The sequence below is a fragment of the Columba livia genome, chromosome 22 (assembly GCF_036013475.1).
Source record: "Columba livia isolate bColLiv1 breed racing homer chromosome 22, bColLiv1.pat.W.v2, whole genome shotgun sequence".
NCBI classification, from domain to species: domain Eukaryota; kingdom Metazoa; phylum Chordata; class Aves; order Columbiformes; family Columbidae; genus Columba; species Columba livia.
Window position 1 is genome coordinate 266,646 of NC_088623.1, and position 24,215 is coordinate 290,860.

Consider the following 24,215-nt stretch of genomic DNA (forward strand, 5'->3'; position numbering starts at 1 on the left):
GCCCGAGAGCCTGAGCCCAAGCTTGCTGCCCCTGAGACATGCCCCCTACCCACCACCATGTCTTTGTTCTGTGCTCCCTCTAATCAAATTCAGGAAGATTTTCTGACACCTGGGCAGGCACAGACCAGCTCTGGGTCAAAGCCCCCTGAGACTTTTAATAAGAACAAATATGATGTACAGTGTAAAAATGGGAAAAAATAACAGAGGAAACTCTGGGCTATTTCTGCCGCCCATGGGTAAAGGGAGGTGGTTCCCCAGTGCTCATGGCTCTCCCAGCTGCACAGACATCTCCTTCCTCCTGGCCGCACCCAGCTGCATAGCGGGGATGGGCTCTGCTGTTGTGGGGCTCAGGGACTGCTGTGCACCCAGGTCCAGTGTCACAGCCTCTGTGTCCTTATGAGGATGTGCCAGAGAGACCTCTTCAGCATCATCATAGCCCATGCTCTCCAGGGACAGGGATGAGGTGTCTCCTTCAGCTCCACAGAACCTGGCCCTTCTCTGGGAGGGCACGTCGCCCCCTGCAAGCAGCAAGGCAGGATGTTGCAGTTCACCCCATGGGGTCTGTGCATCACCTTCCTCCCTGCTCCTCACCACATTCAGCTCCTTCTCCCACCCTTCAATCCCTCCACAGAAAAGTCCTGGGGCAGTTCCCTCTTCCCAGGAGGTTTAGGTCTCAGTACAGCAGCAACTAGGATGGCAGCAGGGATGGCACCCCAGGAACCAGCAGCTCTAAATTTCCCTCTCACCTCTGGGTACACCCCTGGGTCCTGCTCCCTTCTCTGGCACCCTGGGCATTTCCCAGGCTCCCTGCCCAGGAGCAATGTCCTCTCCAGGGTCAGAAACCTCCCTGGCGTCATCATAGCCATCCACTGGGTCATCTCCGGGCAGAACAAGAACATCTGAAAAGACAGGGGGCTGGCGACAGTGAAAAGATACATCCTGCAGAGCAGAGAATGGGAGGATGAGCAGGGACACAGGGCTGAGACACTGATGTTGGTAGCACCACAGGAGACCCTCAAGTCCTCCCCATCTCTGACAGTGACACTCAGTGACACCTCTGTCCATCATCTGTCTGTAGGGAGATCAACCCCTGCCTGCTCCATTCCCTAGTGCTGATCCCAAACTATCTTCTTCTTCTCTGACCTCATGGTAGAGCTGCAACTGGGTCAGGGATTCCTCTGCAGAGGAGCCTGGAGAGATGTGCAGCAGGTGTTATGGAGCAAACCCACTGACCTGGCCCATGGTCAGTGCTGCTGGGGAAGAGTGATCCACAGAACTGGGGCTACATGGGGAGGAGGGCTAGAAATTCTCCCTGCTCCCCTGGGACAAACCCTGTCTCAAAGGTGCTCCCAGAGCTGCCCCAGGACAGGTCTTCCCTCACTCCTCTGGTGTAACATGAAGTGCAGGGGCAGGAAGAGAGGGGCTGTCCAGCTCTGATGGGCCAAGCTGGTTGAGAGGCACCTTCTCTCCTGGGCCTAGGACCTGGGTGCTCTTCCCACAGACCACACAGCACTGCATAGACCACGGGCTCTGGGACTTCAGAGGATCAGCCAGCGCTGGTTTGGGGCCGGGGAAAAGGATCCTGCAGGTGTTCCTTCAGGGAGAACCCACACCCACCTGAGCGACCAAACCTTGCCTGCTTCTCCCACGCTGGGCTGTAACCAATTTCCTCATACACAGCCTCGGGGAAGAGTTCCTGAGCTCTCCTAGAGCCTGGAGACAGAGGCAGGGCTGGCATAGGGAAAGGCAGAACAGCAACAGGACCCCATTGTGTTCAATCAGATCTGTTCCATGGGCCAGCCCTGGACCACTCCAACAGCACAGACCCACTACACTGTCCAGGAACAGCTGCCACAGCCCCAGTGAGGGCCATATTGCCATGGAGATTATCTGGGGCACTGTCATCCTCACATCATCACTTCATTGACAGCACTCACGTTCTTCTGGTCCTTGGGTCATGCCCTCCACCCATGTTCTTCCGGTCCTTGGGTCATGTTCCCCTTGTCTGACCCCAGAGCAAGTCCCATGTTTCCTTTTCATCTGGACCTGAACACTTTTTGTCCCGTGACTCCATAGCATGGCCCCTGCCCTGCCAAGGGGTGGGCAGCACTGGGCAGAGGGTTAGCCCAGGGGCCTGACACCATGGAGAGGGACGCTGCTGTTCTGTGCTCCTCCTGCCTTCTCCCTTGCTCCAGAGCCCTCTCCAGCACTACCCCCAGCACTTCCAACCTTGGCCATTTCCCCCAGACTAAAATTTCCCCCAGTCCTGCTCTGCTGTTTCTCTCCTTGCCCCATCACAATGTCCCACCACCTCTGGGTTCTCTCCACCCCTTGCTCCTGGTGCCCTGTAGTCAGTCAATGGGGAGGTGTGTGGGACAGGTGGCAGCACATAGTCTCATGCCCTCAGCTCTGCTTGTGCCCCTTACTGACACCCCACAGCACGCACAGACCTTCCAGGAGGCATCACTGGGACCTCTGTGGAAGGACCCACCTCTGCACCCATCCCTGGCACTGAGCACTTGCCCGGCCAGGAGGGCCAGGACCAGGCAGAGAAGGGCCCCCAGGATGATGCAGATGATGATAGGCACTGACACTCTTTCGCTCCCAGTCGGATGGCCTTGGGTGGGATCTGCATGGGCAAGAACATGGAAAGGGCAGCACCAGCCCTGGGAGAGGCAGAGGCAGCACCAGTCCTGACCCCCATCACAGAAGGCAGCAGGGGGTGGAGGTTCCCAGGGGGAGTGATGGAGAAGTTTCCGTTCTGATGAGTAAATTACAACCCTCCTCAATCCCCGCAGAACTACCCCAGTGCCTTCTCCTAGGAGTTTCACACTCCAGCAAGGAGCTCCTTCCACCCAACTGTGGGTCAGAGCCTTGCCCTGAGGATACCCAGCCCTAGGGGGAGGACAAGTTACCTGTTTGGGGTGGGGATGCTGCTGTCCTGGGTATAGCTGCAGAGGAGGAAAAGGAGAGCTGGGTTGAGAGGGTGGGAGTGCATATACCAGGGATCCTCCTCTCCTACACACAATGTGTGTGTCTGTAGATGTCCCTGACACATCCCACCCAAATTGCCCCTCCAGTAGTGCTGGAAAGGCCAGGCCAGGCCAGGGTCCAGGGTCTCTGCTCTGGGTGGCAGGCAGGGTGGCACAAGCACCCCAGGGGATAGTCCTGGAGCTGCAGGGCCCCACGAGCAGTGGCCAGAGGACATCCAGTTCCACCAAGGCTGCTCCCTGCTTGGCACCAGGCTGCTGCGCTACGCAGGAACATCCTTGTTCTTGGGAGGTCAGGGGACAAGTGGGTGAAAGGCCTTCCCCAGCTCCCTGCCAATACCTGAGCAAGGGGTCCCAGCCCTGTCGCTCACCCGAGCAGCGCACAGCAGCATCTTCCTTATGCCGGCAAGCACGTCCGTCCCCAGGCTGGGCCCAGCAGTCCTGCAGAGATGACTCCGTCCCTCGGCACTCTACCCGCTCCAGCCAGATGGGGCCTTGCCCTACCCCAAAAGCAGCCTCATGCAGGGCAGACACTGCAGGGCCACAGCCCAGCTGCCTGCACACCACTTGGGCATCCTGCATGTCCCAGGAGTCATCGCACACTGTTCCCCAGGAGCCGCGATGCCAGAGCTCCACTCTGCCCGAGCACCCGTCCTCGCCTCCCACAGCACGGATCTTCTCCCTGTCTGGAGAAGGCAAAGAGCTCCCATGGCACTCAGACAGCAGAGCCCTGTCAGGCAAGAGGAGCACACAGAGCAGCTCCCTACCTGTGCAGCTGGTGGAGTTGGGGCACGGGGCCAAAGGCTCTGGGAGCATTTCTGGGCGTCTCCCTGAAGAAGGAAACACTGTGGTGAAGGGGCTGGCTTGGGGGATTGTGCAGAAGAGAGTGGGGCTGAGCTCTGCTTGTGCCTGTGTGCGGCATCTTGGTTATAGAGCAGCGGGGGGTTTCAGTGGAGGGGAAGCTCCTCTGAACCCTCTCTGTTGTCTGCTTAGGCCTCACCTGGCTATGTTTCTGTCTCCCCCAGGCACTGGTGGGTGGGAAGTGCTGCTGCACATGTGAGGCTCTGAGAGCTAAGGTCACATTTGTGCCATCAGCAGCAGAAGGGTCTGACAGGGAAAGGAAAAGCCTGTCCATCTCTTTCTCTGCATTTGGCCATGCCCAGAGGAGAGCAGAAACTGAGGTGACAGCAGTGCCCAAGTGGCTCAGAGTTACCATTGCAGGTGATGTGCATCTCTTCTTGCAGGTCATTGCAGGACTGTGGCTCCCAGGGAGTGGAGGGACACTGCCAGAAGGAGAAGCTTGTCTCCCCACACTGCACGTAATCCAGCCAGGCAGGACCAGACACTCTGCCATAGGGCAGGGCTGTTTCCAGGAATCCTCTGTCCCCGCAGCCCAGCTCCTTGCACACCAGCGACGCCGTGTCAGGAGTCGTTGAGTTGAAACAAACACTCCCCCACGTCCCATTGTAGAAAACTTGGAGGCGCCCGGAGCAGCCGTCACTGTTCTCCAGCCTCAGGGCCACGAACTCTGGGAGGAAAGGCAGCAAGAGGAACAGGCTGGTCTGGGGCTGTGGTAGCCAGGACACCTCTGTGCTCCCCAGGCCCCCAGCCAGGCAGGGCAGGGCCAGTAAGTCCCCCTTGCACCCAGGGCAGAGAGAAGTCCCTGATGACAGACACCACTGGTCTCCCCACTAACCCTGGGGGACAGCTGAGCTCCCTAGGGAACCCCAGTAGGACTGAGGGCACCCATGCATGGTTGTCTGTAGGACGGGCTCAGGCAGAGGCTCATCCAGGGGCAGCATGGACCATGCCCAGCTTTCCTGCGTCCTGCCCTCCCCAGGAACCAGGCTCCCAGCACAGCTCCTGGCACAGACCTGAGCAGATGACACCCACATCTTCTTTGTGCCCACAGTCGTGCTGCCCCCAGGGCCTGGCAGCGCAGTCCCAGAGAGCAGCTTCGGCCCCAGAACAGTTCACGCTGTCCAGCCAGATCTGCCCAAAGCCTTCCCCGAACAAAGCGAAGCCAGCTGCCTCTACTGCCCCTCCGCAGCCCAGCTGGTGGCAAACTACGGCGGCATCGGCCAGGTCCCAGCCATCGTCACAGATGGTCCCCCAGCTGCCCTGGTAGTAGATCTCCACTCTCCCTGCGCAGCGCCCGGGCCCGTTCACCAGCCGGACCCGCCGGCTCCCTGCAGTGGGGAGAAAGCCCAGGTGCTGTCAGGGGGTGGCTGCCCATCCTTCCCATCATTTGTGGGCTCGTGCAGCGCCACTCACCCCAGCAAATCACTCCCACGTCCTCCACAACCCCTCCCAACAGGGCACTCCTGGGCAAGGAGGTGTTGCAGAGGGTCAGGTTGGCCTCGTGCCCTGCACACCGGACCCCTCGCAGCCCCACAGGGCCCATCCCTCGCTCAGGCTTGGGGGGGTTGTAGGCTTTTTCTGCCTCTCCACATTGCAGCTGCCGGCACACCACGCTGGCCTCCTGCATGTCCCACTGGTCGTCCAGGACTCTGCCCCACGTCCCGCGCTGGAAGATCTCCACTCGTCCGTCGCACCGGCTCCCGCCACCCACCAGCCGCAGGGATGCAGAGTTGGCTTGGCCTGGGGAAAGCAGAGGTGCCACAGCCATCAGTGGCACTGGGCAACATGGCAGCCTTCAGGGGGGAGGTCAAGGGGGGATTTTCTGACTAAACAGGACAAGATTGAGCCCTGTGCTAACAAGAAGCAATGGCAAAGCTGTGGGTCCCTTCTGGAGCTCACCCCCAGCTTTGTTTCTGCTGTGGCATGAAGGCAGCTGCTGCTTGGATGGTGGGATGAGTCTCTGCATGGCTCTCTGTGGGAATGGGATGTGTTTGTCTGCAGCTGAAGGGATGGAGCAGAACCATGCAGCCCTGTACTGGGTGGGCTCATCCCACAGACCCCAGGCCTGGCAGTGGTGCTGGAGCCTAAGCCACTGCCCCGGGGGCAGACACCTGCCTCTGTTCAGACCTCAGCTCTCACAGAGCAGAGCAGTCAGTCTGAGCAGGGAAAGCCCACCAGGCAGCTCCTGGGGAAGTCAGGGATCCTCCAATGAGAAATTTAGCCTTGTGTTCCCATGGGACCCCTGCTTTGGGTGCCCATGTCTCACAAAAAGGGCAATAGAGTTAACGCACCATTTTCCTGGAACTCACCTGAACAAATGACAGCAGCGTTGTTCCCATGGGAGCATGGAGAGGCCCCCAGGGTGATCACTGGGCACTGTCCCAGGTGGGCTTCAGTCCCGTCACAGTGGAATGAGTCTCTCCAGACAGGGCCAATGTCTCTCCCAAAATGCTGTCCTCCAGGAATGGACTCCGCAAAACCGCAGTTGAGTTGACGACAGAGAACGTGGGCATCCAAGAGATCCCAGCGGGAGCCACAGAGGGTCCCCCAGGTCCCTAGCACCTGGACCTCCACCCTCCCCGCACATGCTGTGCTTCCATTCACTAGCCTGAACCCTGTGTACTCTGGGGACAGAGGAGAAGGAGAGAGGGTGGGTTGGTGCTTTTGTACCCTCTGTATGATGAGAAGACAGAGGGAGACCATGCCTTTCTTCTCTTTTTGCACTGATTTCATGCTGCAGACAGTCCCATTACCCACCCTGCCCAACATGGTCCTTGCTCTCTACCCCAACCCCTGGCACAGCCCCAGTGTTCGACACCCCACCCTGAGTTCTTACGTGTGCAGCTGACAACAGCGCTGTTATTCTGGGTGCAGGCCTGGTCCCTGGAGAACCCCTTGGGGCAGGCGGACAGGAGGGACTCATTCCCCACACACTGTAGCTCTCCATCCCACATGGGACCAACTCCTTCTGCAAAGTGACCTCCTCCAGCCACAGGCAGGGCCATGCCACACTGCAGCTCCCTGCAGACCACCTCAGCAGCTTTGGGACCAAAGTGGGAGTCACAAACAGTTTTCCACTGGTCCCCATCACGGATCTCCACATGTCCTGAGCAGCGGTTCTTTCCTTCCACCAGCTGGACAAATCCTGGAAAAACCAAAGAAACAAACCAACAAAGACAACACCACCACCAAGCCATACCCAAAAGCCTGGGAGTTCCCAGAGCCCTCTGTGCTTACATGCCCATGTCCCACATCACTGCATAGAATCATAGAACATGTGACCAAACTGCCCATTGCACATCCCAGAGGAAGCTGTTAGGATTGTGGTACAAACATATCCACACCCCTGCCACTGCTTCTCTATACCATCAGAGCGCTTGAGGGTATGTATCTGCCGCACATTCACAGCTGTAAGTACTGCTCAAATAAAGTGCTCCCACACAAGGTTCTCTGTGCTGCCTGGCACGGTCCCCTCAACACCACAGGAGTGTGAGCAATCAGGATCCAGGAGAACTGACCCAGATGATAATGACTGAAGGACAACAGGCAAAGGAGTCCACGAAGGCTGGTTGCTCTTCAAGAAGGAAATCTTAGAGGTGTAGGAGTAGGCTGTGTGCTGAAAGATGAGGTGACAGGGAAAAAGACCAGGCTGTCTGAACAGAGAGCTTCGGCTGAAACTTGGGAATAAAAGGTGAATTTATAAACTTTGAAAGAAGGGGCAAGCTACTCAGAAGGGCTACAAGGATGCAGTGAATTTATGCAGGGAGAAAATTAAAAGGGTCAAAGCCCAACTAGAGTTGGACGCTGGCAGCTGCTGTTGTACAAGGGAACAACAAATGCTTCTATAAATACATTGCAACAAAAGAAGGGCTAAGGAGATTCTCTACCTTCTGGTGGATGCAGGGGGAAACATAGTGACAGAGGATGAGGGAAAGGCTGGGGTACCTTAGACACACAGAAGTCTATGGGTAAGATGGGATCCATGCAAGGGTACTGAGCGAGCTGGTGCAGGTCATCAGCAGGCCACTTTCCATTATTTACCAGCAATCCTGGCTAACTGGGGAGGTCCCAGTTTACTGGAAGCTGGAACAAGTGATGTCCATTTACAAGAAGGGCTGGAGGAGGATCTGGGGAATTACAGACCTGTCAGTCTGACCTTGGTGCCAAGGAAGGTCATAGAGCAGATCATCCGGAGTGACATCACATGGCACATACAGGACAACCAAGAGGTCAGGTGCAGCCAGCATGGGTTTATGAAAGGCAGGTCCTGCTTGACCAACCTGATCTCTTTCTGTGACAAGGTGACTCACTTAGTGGATGAGGGAAAGGCTGTGGATGGTGTGTACTTAGACTTCAGTAAAGCCTTTTACACCATTCCCACAGCATTCTCCTGGAGAAACTGGCAGCTCTTGTCTTGGATGGGTGTACACTTCGTTGGGTAAAAAACTGTCTGGGTGGTCAGATCCAAAGAGTTGTGGCGAACAGAGCCAAATTCATTTGGCGGCCAGTCGCAAGTGGTGTTCCCCAGGGCTCAGTATTGGGGCCAGTTCTGTTTAATTTCTTTATCAATCATCTGGATGAGGGGATTGAGTGCACTCTCAGTAAGTCTGCAAACGACACCAAGTTGGATGGGAGTGTTGACCTGCTGGAGGGTGGGAGGGCTCTACAGAGGGATATGGAAAGGATGGATCAATAGGCTGAGGCCAGTTGTCTGAGGTTCAACAGGGCCAATTGACGGGTCCTAAATTTGGGTCATAACAACCCCATGAACACTACAGGCTCAGGGAAGAAGGGCTGTAAAGATGCCTGGTGAAAAAGGATCTGGAGGTGTCAACACCAGCTGAACATGAGCTAGTGTGTGCCCAGGTGGCCAAAAAGGCCACCAGCATCCTGGTTTGTACCAGCACTAGTGTAGTCAGCAGGACCAGGGCAGTGACCATCCTGCTGTCCTGGGAACTAGTGAGGACAAACCTCGAATCCTGACCTCAGTTTTAGGCCACTCATGACAGGAAAGACCTTGAGGTGATGAAGCAAGTTCAGAGAAGGGAACAGCTGGTGAAGGGTCTGGAGCACAAGTGTGACAGAGAGCAGCTGAGGGACCTGGGGAGTTCAGTCTGGAGAAAAGGCGACTGAAGGGAGACCTTCTCGGTCCCTACAACTACCCAAAAGGAGTAGCCTGGAGGGTGTCGGTCTCTTCACCCAAGTAGCAAGTGATAGGACGATAGGAAATGGCCTCAGTTTGCACCAGGAGAGAATTAGATTGGATATTAGGAAAATTTGTTGAAAATTTTCACTGTTTGTGAAACAGTGGAAAAGGCTGCTAAGGGCAGTGGTGGAGTCACCATCCCTGGAGGGGTTTAAAAGACATAGAGATGAGGTTCCAAGGGACATTATTATAGTGCCACAGATAGGTTATGGTTGGACTTGATGACCCTGAGGGTCTCTTCAAATCAAAATGGTTCTATGATTCCATGTCTACTGCAGCCTTCTCAGCCACTGCAGAGCTTGAGGCCAGGCAGGACCATCATCACATTGGTGCAACCAGAACCGCACTGTGATTCCAGGGCTGTTACAGGGTTTTGGGAGGCTCCTTTTTGATGGGAGATGTCTCAGAGAACAGAAATGGAGCAGCTGTTATCACAGTTGGTACCTGTCCAGAGCCTTTCAATGCCTGCTGCAGAGGGTGATCTCATCAAGGGACACCATGTTCTGCACAGAGGTGCACAGGCCTAGGCCAATGGCCAGCGAGGGGGCAGGAGACCTTCAGGTCTCCCTGGTCTTGCGCTGCCCCAGAGGGTCACAGCAGGCACAGATGAAAGTCAGTAAGTGCTGGCAAAGACCCTGTTTCATGGGTCAGTGTGGGGAGCTGTGGGCAGGCAGGAGGTAGTGGACAGCTGGTCAGCGCCACCTGCATGCGGTCCTGTCCCCACAGGGCTGTCACAGCCCCAGGAATATCCCAGCACCAGCCTTTGCATGTGGTGATGCAGGGGAAGCAGCCTGAGTCAAGCAGCTGCCAAGCTCTTTAAGCCTGGCAGTGCAGGACCACACAGCTGAGCCCTGGGGACAGGCAGAGGGGGCTGTGTGCCACCTGCTCCTCTGCCCAGGGGCCAGCACAGATACTCTCTGAAAAGTCTCTCCAAGTCTGTCAAAGTACACGTCTCCGAGGTGGCAACAACCCAGCATAACCAACCATCTCATGCTCTTGCTCCAAGGTGTGGGGTGCCAAGCAAGACCCATGGTGATGTCTCCACACAGGGTTCCTCAGCCTCGTTGGCTGGGAACTGGAAAAATGGATAGGGACCAATGGAGACCAGTGGACACCCCAGGGCAAGGATGGAGGTTTCCCCTGCAGCCCAAGACACCAATGGAGGTGGGTCCAATGCACTGTGGCAGGGTTAGTTCAATGTGGGGTTGGCTCCCTCTGGCCCTTCCTCAGGGACTGGGGCCATGAGCAACAGGAGTGCCAGCTCAGCAGTTTGACCAGCATCGCTGTGCCCTGCTCCAGCTTCTGTTTGTTGCTCCATGAGGGCAAAGTCAGGTGACTTCCAACATCCAAACCCCAAATGTGTGCAACAGACTGACCCCTTACCTGAACACGTCACTCCAGCAACTTCATTATCATTACAATCGTGTTCACCCCATCCTGCATGTGTGCAGTCAGACAGGGCAGATTCGGTGCCATTACAGGCAATGTCATCAATCCAGATGGCGCCAGATCCAGATTCAAAATAGCCAGCCTGGTGGACTTGAACAGCAGTCCCACAGCCCAGCTGCTTACAAACCACTGCTGCATCGTTCATGCCCCAGTAGTCATCACACACGGTTCCCCACTGGCCTTGGTGTTTCACCTCCACTCTCCCAGCACAGCGCCCTCTGCCATCCGCCAGCCTCACCTCCGCAGCACCTTCAAACACTGACACAGGACCAGTCAGAACAGCATCAAGCCCCAGCACTATTGTTGTCAGAGTGGGAGCCCAATCCCCTCCCTGTTGTCCCCAGTGTGGTGCAGTGTTCCCTTCTATCCCCACAGGCTCTGCAAGGCTGAGGGTGACCAGCTCCAGCAGAGCTGGGTCATTTGTGAGCTCACAGAATTTGGCACTTCCTTCTATGATAACGGCCCCTTCAACCTGTCCTTACCCCAGACCCATCTAGAGCACCCGCTCCTCCCCAGCCAGCACCCTGGGAAGAGACCTGCTCCCAGGGATCCCCAAGCACACACTGCTGCTTGTCCCCAGGGCCCCCAGCTCCTCTGGACCACAGTCTGCCCTGGGCACCTCCCAGCTCATCGCCTCAGACCTATGGGTATCCCGTGCTGACAAACATGATGATCCCAGGGAGCCCTCCTAGCCCATGCCCTCTCTCTGTCCTTGGGCAACCAGCCCAACCTTGCCTAGGATCCCCAGGATGGTCACCTCTCTGCCAGCTGTGGGAACAGATGCCCCAGTTCTCGTGTCTCCACAAGCACAAACTGTCCCCTCCTCAGGCTGGGATTCATTTCAGTGTACAACACCCCACCCTGAGTCCTTACATGTGCAGTTGACAACAGCGCTGTTATTCTGGGTGCAGGCCTGGTCCCTGGAGAACCCCTTGGGGCAGGAGGACAGGAGGGACTCATTCCCCACACACTGCAGCTCTCCATCCCACATGGGACCAACCCCTTCTGCAAAGTGACCTCCTCCAGCCATAGGCAGGGCCCTGCTGCACTGTAGCTCCCTACAGACCACATCAGCAGCTTTGGGACCAAAGTGGGAATCACAAACAGTTTTCCACTGGTCTCCATCATGTATCTCCACACGTCCTGAGCAGCGGCTCTTCCCTTCCACCAGCCGGACAAATACTGGAAAAAAAACCAAATCAAACCAAGTCAATAAAACAACTGGGAGTCCCCAGAGCACTCTGGCAGTTACATACCCATATCCCACATCATCTCATAGAACATGTGACCAAACTGCCCATTGCACATCGCTGAGAAAGCTGTTGGGAGAGTCCTAGTGACATAAACACATCCAATACCCCTTCACCCCTTCTCCACACCATCAGAGCATTTGAGCTATGTGTCTGCCACACACTCACAGCCACAGGTACTGCTCAAACAAAGTGCTCCCACACAAGGTTCACTGTGCTGCCTGGCATGGTCCTCCCAGCACTGCAGGAATGTAAGCAGTTAGGGTTCGGAAGAACTGACCCAGATAATGATGACTGCTGCAGCCTGCTCAGCCCCTGCAGAGCTTCAGGCCAGGCAGGACCAGCATCACATTGGTGCAACCAGAACTACACTGTGATTCCAGGGGTTTTCCTGGGGTTTTGGACGTTTTCTTTTTGGTGGCAGATATCCCAGAGCACAGAAATGAAGCAGCTGGTACCACAAGTGGTGCCTGTCCAGAGCCTTCCAACGCCTGTTGGATAGGGGAGTTTCTCAGTCAGGGACACTGTACTCTGCCCAGAGGTGCACAGGCCCAGGCCAATGGCCAGGCAGGGGACAGGAGACCTTCATGTCCCCCTGTTTCTTATGCTGCCCCAGAGAATCACAACAGGGACAGATGAGATGAATAAGTACTGGCAAAAACCCTGTTTCATGGGTCAGTGTGGGGAGATGTGGGCAGGCAGAAGGTAGTGGACAGCTGGTCAGTGCCACCTGCATGGGGTCCTGTCCCCACAGGGCTGTCACAGCCCCAGGAATATCCCAGCACCAGCCTTTGCATGTGGTGATGCAGGGGAAGCAGCCTGAGTCAAGCAGCTGCCAAGCTCTTTAAGATTGGCAGTGCAGGACCACAGATTTGAGCCCTGGGGACAGGCAGAGGGGGCTGTGTGCCACCTGCTCCTCTGCCCAGGGACCAGCACAGATACTCTCTGAAAAGTCTCTCCAAGTCTGTCAAAGTACACGTCTCCGAGGTGGCAACAACCCAGCATAACCAACCATCTCATGCTCTTGCTCCAAGGTGTGGGGTGCCAAGCTAGACCCCTGGTGATATCTCCTCACAGGGATCCTCAGCCTTGTTGTCTGGGAACTGGAAGAATGGATAGGGACCAGTGGAGACCAGTGGACACCCCAGGGCAAGGATGGAGGTTTCCCCTGCAGCCCAAGACACCAATGAAGGTGGGTCCAATGCACTGTGGCAGGGTTAGTTCAATGTGGAGTTGGCTCCCTCTGGCCCTTCCTCAGGGACTGGGGCCATGAGCAACAGGAGTGCTAGCTCAGCAGTTTGACCAGCATCACTGTGCCCTGCTCCAGCTTCTGTTTGTTGCTCCATGAGGGCACAGTCAGGTGACTTTCAACATCCAAACCCCAAATATGTGCAACAGACTGACCTCTTACCTGAACACCTCACTCCAGCCGCCTCAATATGGTCACAGTCATGTTCACCCCATCCTGCATGTGTGCAGTCAGACAGGGCCGATTCGGTGCCGTTACAGCTGACATCATCCAACCAAATGGGGCCAGATCCTGGCCCAAAGTGTCTGTACTGAAGAACACCAACAGCAGACCCACAGCCCAGCTGCTTACAAACCACTGCTGCATCGTTCATGCCCCAGTAGTCATCACACACGGTCCCCCACTGGCCTTGGTGTTTCACCTCCACTCTCCCAGCACAGCGCCCACTGCCATCCGCCAGCCTCACCTCCGCAGCACCTTCAAACACTGACACAGGACCAGTCAGAACAGCATCAAGCCCCAGCACTATTGTTGTCAGAGTGGGAGCCCAATCCCCTCCCTGTTGTCCCCAGTGTGGTGCAGTGTTCCCTTCTATCCCCACAGGCTCTGCAAGGCTGAGGGTGACCAGCTCCAGCACAGCTGGGTCATTTGTGAGCTCACAGAATTTGGCACTTCCTTCTATGATAACGGCCCCTTCAACCTGTCCTTGCCCCAGACCCATCTAGAGCACCCGCTCCTCCCCAGCCAGCACCCTGGGAAGAGACCTGCTCCCAGGGATCCCCAAGCACACACTGCTGCTTGTCCCCAGGGCCCCCAGCTCCTCTGGACCACAGTCTGCCCTGGGCACCTCCCAGCTCATCGTCTCAGACCTATGGGTATCCCGTGCTGACAAACATGATGATCCCAGGGAGCCCTCCTAGCCCATGCCCTCTCTCTGTCCTTGGGCAACCAGCCCAACCTTGCCTAGGATCCCCAGGATGGTCACCTCTCTGCCAGCTGTGGGAACAGATGCCCCAGTTCTCGTGTCTCCACAAGCACAAACTGTCCCCTCCTCAGGCTGGGATTCATTTCAGTGTACAACACCCCACCCTGAGTCCTTACATGTGCAGTTGACAACAGCGCTGTTATTCTGGGTGCAGGCCTGGTCCCTGGAGAACCCCTTGGGGCAGGAGGACAGGAGGGACTCATTCCCCACACACTGCAGCTCTCCATCCCACATGGGACCAACCCCTTCTGCAAAGTGACCTCCTCCAGCCACAGGCAGGGCCATGCCGCACTGCAGCTCCCTACAGACCACATCAGCAGCTTTGGGACCAAAGTGGGAATCACAAACAGTTTTCCACTGGTCTCCATCATGTATCTCCACACGTCCTGAGCAGCGGCTCTTCCCTTCCACCAGCCGGACAAATCCTGGAAAAAAAAACAAACTAAACCAAGACAATAAAACAACTGGGAGTCCCCAGAGCACTCTGGCAGTTACATACCCACATCCCACATCATCTCATAGAATCATAGAACATGTGACCAAACTTCCCATTGCACATCGCTGAGAAAGCTGTTGGGAGAGTCCTGGTGACACAAACACGTCCAATACCCCTTCACCCCTTCTCCACACCATCAGAGCATTTGAGCTATGTGTCTGCCACACACTCACAGCCACAGGTACTGCTCAAACAAAGTGCTCCCACACAAGGTTCACTGTGCTGCCTGGCATGGTCCTCCCAGCACTGCAGGAATGTAAGCAGTTAGGGTTCGGAAGAACTGACCCAGATAATGATGACTGCTGCAGCCTGCTCAGCCCCTGCAGAGCTTCAGGCCAGGCAGGACCATCATCACATTGGTGCAACCAGAACCACACTGTGATTCCAGGGTTGTTCCAGGGCTGTTGGGAGATTCCTTTTTGGTGGCAGGTGTCCCAGAGCACAGATATGCTTAAGCTGTTGTCACAGCTGGTGCCTGTCCAGAGCCTTCCAATGCCTGCTGGAGGGGAAATGTTCTCAGCCAGGGACACTGTACTCTGCTCAGAGGTGCACAGGCCCAGGCCAATGGCCAGGCAGGGGACAGGAGACCCTCATGTCCCCCTGATCTTATGCTGCCTCAGATGGTCACAGCAGGCACAGATGAGAGTCAATAGGTGCTCACTAAGACCCTGTTTCATGGGTCAGTGTGGGGAGCTGTGGGCATGCAGGAAGGGGTCGGCAGCTGGTCAGCACTGCCTGCATTGGGTCCTGTCCTCATAGGGCTGTCACAACACCCGGGATATCCCAGCACCAGCCTTTGCATGTGGTGATGCAGGGGAAGCAGCCAGAGTCAAGCATCTGCCAAGCTCTTTAAGTCTGGCAGTGTAGGACCACACAGCTGAGTCCTGGTTATGGTCAGCGAGGGGCTGTGTGCCACCTGCTCCTCTGTCCAGGACTCAGCACTCATGGTCTCTGATTGGTGGCACTTGGCCCTGATCCAGCACGTTTGTCGCTCCCTGAGGGCACAGCCAGGTCCCCTCACCCATTTCAGCTCCAAAGACTGGGAACAGGTCGACCACTCACCTGAACATATCACTCCAGCATCACGAAAGTGCTCACAGTTATGTTCACCCCACCCTGCATGTGTGCAGTCAGAAAGGACAGGTTCGGTGCCGTTGCAGTTGACATCATCCAACCAAATGCAGCCAGATCCTGGCCCAAAGTGTCCGTACTGAGGTGCTCCAACAGCAGACCCACAGCCCAGCTGTTTACAAACCACTGCTGCATCGTTCATGCCCCAGTAGTCATCACACACGGTCCCCCACTGGCCTTGGTGTTTCACCTCCACTCTCCCAGCACAGCGCCCGCTGCCATCCACCAGCCTCACCTCCGCAGCACCTTCAAACACCAACATTGGAGGAGTCAGGAGAGTGCTGAGCCCCAGTGCTGCAGATCTGGGGGAACCTCCTGCCTTCATGGAGTCAGAGGTGCCAGGGTGGGAGCCCACTTCCCTCCCTGCTGTCCACACTGCAGTGTGAGGTCCCTTCTAACCTCAAAAGCTGTTCAAGGCTGGCGGTGCCCAGTTCCAGCACTGCTGGGTCATCCTCCATCCCACCACACAAGGTACCTCTTCCCACTCCAATGGCCACCTGCCCCCCACCCATGCCCACCCACACACTGCCCTGCCCTGCCCTGGGCACCCACTTCTCCACAGCCCAGCACACCCTGAACAGCCCTGTGTACCATCCAAATCCAACCCACCCCCAGGGCTTTCCCTATTCCCACTGAGATAAACCCGAGTATCCCCCCACCACGCATCCCCTTCTCTCCCCTGGTTCCAGCCCAGCCCCTGCACTAGGCCAGGCTCCCCAGGAAGGACATCTCTGTTCTGCAGATGTCCCCTGTCCTCTTCTCTCATGGGGCACAAACTGCCCTTGTTGGGTCAGGATTCCCCTGGAACAAGGAAGAGGTGAGCAACACACAAACCCTTTGGGGCACCCCAGAGGTTGGCAGTGCCCTGGGGATCTCTGGGTGCTGCCATCACCAGTAAGGCCACCACTGGCTACAGAGGCAGAGTGCTAGGAACAAAGGAGTCCCAAAAGGTACATCAGGACAGAGTGTGAATCCAGTCAGGCACAGGCTGCCCTGAACACTAGACCCCTGGAAAAGGAGATACTCTCTCCCACACAGATGGGCACAGGGAAAGGCACAGGCTCCATGGAACCGAGCACACTCTGCCCCTTGTCTCAGTAGCACCTGCAAAGAAACGCCATTCCCAGACAGATCCCCATGACCACGCCGGTACCCGCTGTCCCTGGGTGGAGGAACAAGGGCATTGGCACTTACCCCTGCACAGCTGTACCCAGAGGAGCAGCCACAGCATCTGAGGGTACAGGAGTCCCTCTGTGCCCATCCTGAACCTCCTGCCCTGATGGCACATCCCTCTGTGCCGCACTCCCTGCCACAGCTCCAAGGGACTCATGGGAACAATGATGATGGGAGGGCAATATATCTCTGAAGATGCCCCCTCAGCTACAGGAGGAGCCAATCAGAGCAGCAGCACCTTTTTAGACATTATCGGGAGCTATCTCCCCACCGACACAGCCCAGTCCTCCAATGATCTTCTCCAGTGCCATGCATGACCATATATGAGGGACGGCTCCGCTGCAGGTGTCACATCACTGTGGTGGTGCAGTGTCACAGGACAGGAATGGTTGTAATGGGGGAAAAACTTTTTTCAGCCCTTGAGCTCTGAGTGTGGACCAGGAGCACTGAGCATGTCCCATGACAGGCACATTCAAGAGCACAAGGTGAGAGTGTTCAGCTACTCCGTGCCATAAGACCCATAGGGCTGCGACTGCACTGGGGCTGTGTCAGGAAGGGAAGGAAACAGCCTCTGCCCCTGTGACAGACCCTGCTGTGCTAGGAGCAGCTGCTGGGAAAGGACCTTAGCCCAGGCCAGCGCCCCATCCCAGGAGCTCACCCACCCCTCCCTGGAGGCCCACATGGAAAGTCCCTCACAGGAGCTGGAGCTGGGACACACCGCTGTCCTGGCAGCAGACATGCAGCCCCGAGGCTGCAATGTGTTGCTGACTTTCAGTGTGTCACCAAGGAACCGTTATTCCCCATGGGTGGATCAGCGCTGCAGCATGCAGGTGCACAAACCACAGCTCCCGCGCTCCCTCCGCGGCACCCAGGCAGGAAGTCTATGGCTTCCTCCTGGCACTGTGCCCGAGCACATGTCTGCAGTGTCCCCGAGACACCCCCACGCCCGTGGCTGCAGCCAGGGCTGCAGGGGCTGCTGCTTTGGCCTCACAGACATGGGCCAAGAAGCTCCTGTCCCCCATGGTGACCCTGTGACAAGCACATGGACAGTCTGCATTGAGCTCCATTGCCATGGGGTGCCACCAGTGATGTGAGCACTGCACCATCCTACTGCCACTCCTGTGTGCTCATGGGTTATAATGATGGTGACCTCACACCCTCTACTACAACAGTTGTGTGCTCATGAATTACACTGCCACACGTATGTGTGCTGTGTATGGACTTCTGCTGACAATGGTTCTTCCCAAAAGCTGTATATGGGCATTGTGTAAATATTGTTTTGGTGAAATCAGGAGCACCTACGCAAGCCATGGGCATGTTCCTTTTGCTACTCAGCCACAGGTGATGTCATAGCATTTACATCTGCTATTGGCCTGCTATTTACATCTGCTATTGGCCTATCGCCTATTAGACACCAATGGCCTCAAAACCCCCTACACAAACTATGGGCCTGTTCCTACTCTATCAGCTGCTCAGGCAGCAGTGACATTACAGGCACCTACACATGCTATGGGCCTGCTCCAGGTCTGTGAGCTACTCAGTCATGACTAACTCAATCATCTGGTGACCTCACAAGCACCTGTAAGGACATGTACCTGGTCCTGGCCTATCAGCTATCCAGCATCACAAGTACATGCCCAAGCCATGTTTCTCCCTATGGCCTATCAGCTCCTCAGGCACCATTGACCTGACCACCACACATCCACCCACCTGCCATCTGCTCACCTGCAATACACAAAGGCACAAGTGACCTCACAAGCTGTGACACAAGCCATGTGCCTACTCTTGGCCTACCAGCTACTTGAGTATCAGTCATCTTGCAACCACTCATATAAGCCATGAGTCAGCTCCTGGCCTATGATCTACTCAGGCACCAGGGACCTCACCAGCACAACCCATTTGCTATGTGCTCATGTGGGAGGTGACCCCATCTGGCAGCTCCCACCCAATCACTTTCAGGAACTGGAAGAGCAAAAGCAAGAAAGACATTCTCATGGGTCAAGATAAAGACAATTTAACAGATGGAGAAGTAAACACTCACAACAGGAGACGTACGCCTGGCCTGTCTCTGAGCAAAGCACACTTTGAAGAAGACACATGTCCCCCCAGTTTTATTGCTGATCATGACATCATATGGTGTGGAATATCTCTTTGGTCAGTTGGGTTCAACTGTCCTGGCTTTGTCCCCTCCAGCCTCTTGCCACCTCCAGTCTCCACACTGGTAGGGCAGAGTGAGAAACAGAGAAGGCCTTGAGGCTGTACCAGTGCTGGTCAGCAACTGCTACAATGTCAGAGTGTTGTTGAAGCTGTTTTGGCCACCAAGGCAAAGCACAGAAGTGGAACAGAAAATCTCCATCCCAGCCAGACCCAGCACACCCTCCACCCCTTATTCCATACTGTGTGCACCCTGCTCAGGTCCTACAATGTTAAAGACATTTACATCCACCACCACTCCTTTCCCCATCCTTTGACATGACACATGCTGCATACTGGGTTTGACTGGTATGGCTCAGGTGGACTTGGACAAGTCCAAGCACACTCCTGACTTCTCCTTTCACTCAGCCAGCCAGAGCTTTTTGAAACATTCCATCAGGTTATGCATATGACTCCAACTCCAGATGAATATTCTGACTTCGAATGCATAGGACTGCATAGGCCTGTTAAAGACGAAAGGAGGCAAAAGCAGATGCATTAGCAACAGGACGTTTTCTTGAAGGTAGATCACCATGGGGTCTTTCATTTTAGCTCGACCTCTCCAGTCTGAGAAATAAGACTTGACTATACAGTTACATGAAGAGAATGCGTAACTGGTATCTTGTGGACAGGAAAACCTATTTGTCACCCACCTGCACCCCACAGTGGTCTCACAGGTAGCTGGGAGATCCCTCACAACCATGGGGAAAGGGAGTTCCCTTCACCCTTTCTCTCTTTGGCATCTCTAAATCCAGTTTGTGGTTCAGGGGTTCATTGGCGAGTTCCTCCGCTTCTGATAGTCTCTTCTGAGATCCCCTTCGGGTCTTTTCCATATTGTCCTTATGCATATATTCTTCTGAAGCTGACATTTGTCCTGGTTTTCCATGTTCACAGACAGTTTGCCTGTGTCTTGCAGCACAGAGAAGAATTCAGAGCCTGACGTAGTAATCCCACATGGCCCATCCTGCTGGGTTGGGCTGGGATGTGAAGGCCTTCCTGGGCTTTTCTTTGTAGGTTAAGGGATTTGCACTGAGGGCCCCTTGGTGGTCTCCTAGGGGATCATAGCCCTTGGGCAAGATCCAGCTTATCTGTGTCCTCCCAGCCTTCTCGAAGTTCCTCTCACCCCAGACATCTGTGGGCTGCTTCTGCACCTGGTAAAGTGAGGATCATCAACTCATCTTTGTACTTTTATTTCTATTCACATGTAAACTGAAAATCTTCATTCCATTGGCTCTTATTAAAGAAGGCTTTATCCATTTTATATGTATGTTAAAATGGCTTTATATATTTATCTGCTGTAGACATGCTTATATCTGTATAAAATGTATACACATACATACATGTATAAAGCTATATATTTTTTAAAAACATCTATTAATAAATAAAACAACATTTTAAAATAAATAAATAAAACAAAAAAATAAAATAAATAAATAATAAAATAATAAAATAATAAAGAAAATAAATAAATAAATTTTGTTTTAAATAAAACAAAATTTTTAAAATGAAATTAAATGAAATCAAAAATAAAATAAATACTGGCTGCTCCTGACTTGGATGGGCATACTCCTTGACGGGTAAAGAACTGACTGGATGGCGGGCCCCAAATACTTGTGGTGAATGGAGTCAAATCCACTTGGCGGCTGGACATGAGCGGTGTTCCCCAGGGCTCAGTACTGGGGCCAGTTATGTTTAATCTCTTTATCAATGATCTGAATGAGGGAATCGAGTGCACTCTTAGTAAGTTTGCAGACGACACCAATTTGGGTGGGAGTGTTTATCTCCTGGAGGGTGAGAAGGCCAGAGGGATCTGGACTGGTTGGATCATTGGGCTGAGGCCAATTGTCTGAGGTTCAACAAACCAAAAAGGCCTCCAGCATCCTGGCTTGTGTCAGCAATAGTGTGGCCAGCAGGACTTGGGAAGTTATTGTCACCCTCTGCTCAGAACTGTGGAGGCTGCAAATCAAATCCTGGGGTCAGTTTTCAGCACCTCACTGCAGGAAAAACCTTGAGATGCTGGAGTGAGTTCATAGAAGAGCAAAAAAACTGGTGAGGAGTCTGGAGCACAAGTCCTATGAGGAGTGGCTGAGGGAACTGGGGCTGTTTAGCCTGGAGAAAAGGAGTCCGAGGGGAGAATTTATTGCATTCTACAACTACCTGAAAGGAGGTTGTAGCATGGAGGATTTTGGTGTCTTCTCCCAGGTACCAAGAAATAGGACAAGAGCAAACGTCCTCAAGTTGCACCAGGGAAGGTTTAGATTTGGTATTGGGAGCAATGTCTTCCCAGAAAGGGTTGTCGGGCATTGGAAGAGGCTGCCCAGTGAAGTGATTGAGTCACCATCCATAGAGCTGTTTAAATGGCATAGAGATGAGGTTCTTAGGCATGTGGTTTAGAGGTGGACCTGGCAGTGTAGGGTTAATGGTTGGACGTGATGATCTTAAAGGTCTTTTCCAACCAAAATTGTTCTATGGATGGTTGGATGAATGGATAGAAGCAGAGAAGGGCCTTCCTATGAGCCCTGGGCCTTGGCCCACCATGGCATGAGGAGACCAAGACCAGTATCACTGTGTCCTGAATCTTAGAATCACAGAATCACAGAATAGTTTGTGTTGGATGGGACCTTTAAAGTTCTTCTACTCCACCCCCCCTGCCATGACCAGGGACATCTTCAACTAGATCAGGTTGCTCAGAGGCCCACCTAACCTGGCCTTGAATGTTTCCAGGAATGTTTCCGTCTACCACCTCCCTGGGCAACTTGGGCCAGTGTTTCACCACCCTCTGAGTAAAACATTTCTTCCTCATATCTAGCCTGAATCTCCCCTATTTTAGTTTAAAACCATTATGCAGAGTTGTTCCTCTGCTCTTGTCTCCCCTGTCTCCAGAGAGCCTTTCCACAGGGGAGTGTGTCTGTGCTGGCCTGAATGACTGGCCCTCCCCCTCCCTGAGTGACCACAGGGTCCCAATCTGGTGGTGCTACTCTGCATTGGGAGCAGACTGATGTGAATGAAAACCATGGTGACACAGTCTAAGACAAATTCCTGTAGGTCCTTCACTATCTCCAGGGTCACTGGGCACCCATAGATTAAGGCTCAAACCAGGAACACTCCTTAACATGTTGCCCCATGCCCTCCTCCCCTTAGACCATGAAGAACCCAAGCACAGCAGCACGGCCTAGTGGGTAGAATGTCTTCAGCTTGACTACTGAAAAGTCCAACCTCCAAATACAGGAACTGAGGAAATCCCCTTTTATTACAGACACATGAACACTGAAGATAAGCTGTACCATGGTCCCAGACACACATAAACAGGCCTCTGGGTCAGACAGGCTGGGTTCATGTCTCTGGAGAAGTGTAGTGAATGCAGACATTCCTGGACAAGCAGGGTTATTGAGATAAAATGCTCAATGCACAAGAGGTTCCTGAGATGAACTGGAAATCACTTCTGTAGTGATATGGGTAACTTATTGCTGCCAAAAGAAAAATGACTGAATCAATTTTTTCAGTGCAACTTTCAGCTCCTGGTTCCTCATGCTGTAGATGAGGGGGTTCACTACTGGAGGCACCACAGAGTACAGAAATGACACTGCCAGGTCCAGGGATGGGAAGGAAATGGAGGGGGGCTTTAAATAGACAAACATGCCAGTGCTGACAAACAGGGTGACCACAGCCAGGTGAGGGAGGCACATGGAAAATGCTTTGTGCTGTCCCTGCTCAGAGGGGATCCTTAGCACGGCCCTGAAGATCTGCACATAGGACAGCACAATGAAAACAAAGCATGAAAAAATAATTAAGACATTAACCACCAGAAACCCAGCTTCCCTGAGGTAGGTGTCTGAGCAGGACAGCTTGAGGATCTGGGGGATTTCACAGAAAAACTGGTCTACAGCATTGCCGTAACAGAGTGGTAGTGAAAATGTGTTGGCAATGTGCAGCACAGCACAGAGGAACCCAGTGCCCCAGGCAGCTGCTGCCATGTGGACACAAGCTCTGCTGCCCAGGAGGGTCCCGTAGTGCAGGGGTTTGCAGATGGCAACATAGCGGTCATAGGACATGATGGTGAGAAGATAAAACTCTGCTCCAACCAGGAAGGCAAACAGGAAGACTTGGGCAATGCATTCTTGATAGGAGATGACCCTGGTGTCCCAGAAGGAATTGGCCATGGATTTGGGGACAGTGGTGCAGATGGAGCCCATGTCAAGGAGGGAGAGGTTGAGGAGGAAGAAGTACATGGGGGTGTGGAGGTGCTGGTCACAGGCTACGGTGATGATGATGAGGCTGTTGCCCAGGAGGGCAGCCAGGTAGATGCCCAGGAAGAGCCAGAAGTGCAAGAGCTGCAGCTCCCGTGTGTCTGTGAATGCCAGGAGGAGGAACTGGGTGATGGAACTGCCGTTGGATATTCGGTCCCCCTGTCCATGAGATACTGTCATAACAGGGGAAGATTTCCCTGAGAAAAAAACAAACAAACAAAAAAACCAAACCCTATCTCATAGACCCTCCTCAGCTGTGCACACCCTTGTCCTTTTCCAGGAGACCTTCTTTCAGCTCCACGGCTGGAGCCCTGGGTGGTGCTGGCTGGAGGTGCCGTGAGGAGCAGGGCCTGTGCCCGCTGGCTGCTGAGGGGTCAGCCCTGCTCTGCATCAGTGGGGTCATGGGAACGGTGGGCAGGGGCCAGTCCTGAGGTTCAGCTTTGTCACATGAAACCTTTCCTAATACAGAAGAGCTTATCAGCATCTGTACTCCCAGTGCTAAGGTAACAGGAACCCAGAAAGCAGTTTGAGAGGTTTGGGTTTTTTCAGAGCTCCATTCTGTTCTTCCCTGGGAAGTGTTCTTGCTTGTCAGAAACCCTCATCATTTCTGATATTCTCAGAGAGAAAACACAGGGTCCTGCAAAGCAAGAGGATTGCCTATGGCTCAGTGTACAGTGAACACTTACTTGTTCCCAGCTACCCTGGGATTACACCTTTCTCAGATGGAATACAATTATGCTACCATGTTATCTTGAAAACCCATCAGGCACTGCTGAGAGAAGACTGATCCACTAAACTTGGAGGCAGACTACTAAATGTCCCAACCTTTTCTCGAGGTTTGAGCAGCCACCTTATAACCCAGGGCATACATGGCTCTCTTCACCCACTTCACTCTTCATCCACCCAACAGCATTTCCTAAGTCACAGAATCTTTCTACCTCTCCAAGGGAGTTTCAGATAAGAGGAATATGCTGTGGGAGAGATT

General features: G+C 54.2%; 3 protein-coding genes across 3 annotated transcripts; all 3 read right to left on the reverse strand.

Annotated features, from left to right (window-relative positions):
- Positions 1 to 200: 200 nt before the first annotated feature.
- On the reverse strand, positions 201 to 11,814 carry LOC102095872 (scavenger receptor cysteine-rich type 1 protein M130-like). Its single transcript, XM_065038235.1, has 14 exons — positions 11,763 to 11,814; positions 10,441 to 10,764; positions 6,688 to 6,996; positions 6,161 to 6,475; positions 5,265 to 5,591; positions 4,865 to 5,179; positions 4,204 to 4,518; positions 3,758 to 3,796; positions 3,362 to 3,676; positions 2,916 to 2,951; positions 2,492 to 2,629; positions 1,618 to 1,713; positions 747 to 899; positions 201 to 518 (listed from the first exon to the last, which is right to left on the reverse strand). Exons 1-14 carry the CDS (start codon positions 11,812 to 11,814, stop codon positions 262 to 264), a joined length of 2,991 nt encoding a protein of 996 aa, XP_064894307.1. The 3' UTR covers positions 201 to 261.
- A 1,095-nt stretch (positions 11,815 to 12,909) lies between these two features.
- LOC135576010 (scavenger receptor cysteine-rich type 1 protein M130-like) lies at positions 12,910 to 16,878 on the reverse strand. The gene is made up of 4 exons (XM_065038564.1): positions 16,812 to 16,878; positions 15,549 to 15,863; positions 14,107 to 14,415; positions 12,910 to 13,491 (listed from the first exon to the last, which is right to left on the reverse strand). The coding sequence occupies exons 1-4, from the start codon at positions 16,876 to 16,878 to the stop codon at positions 13,124 to 13,126; spliced, it is 1,059 nt and encodes a 352-aa protein (XP_064894636.1). The 3' UTR covers positions 12,910 to 13,123.
- Positions 16,879 to 22,444: 5,566 nt separating this feature from the next.
- Positions 22,445 to 23,437, reverse strand: LOC102096234 (olfactory receptor 14A16-like). Its single transcript, XM_065038236.1, has one exon. It carries the CDS (start codon positions 23,408 to 23,410, stop codon positions 22,445 to 22,447), a length of 966 nt encoding a protein of 321 aa, XP_064894308.1. The 5' UTR covers positions 23,411 to 23,437.
- Positions 23,438 to 24,215: the final 778 nt, after the last annotated feature.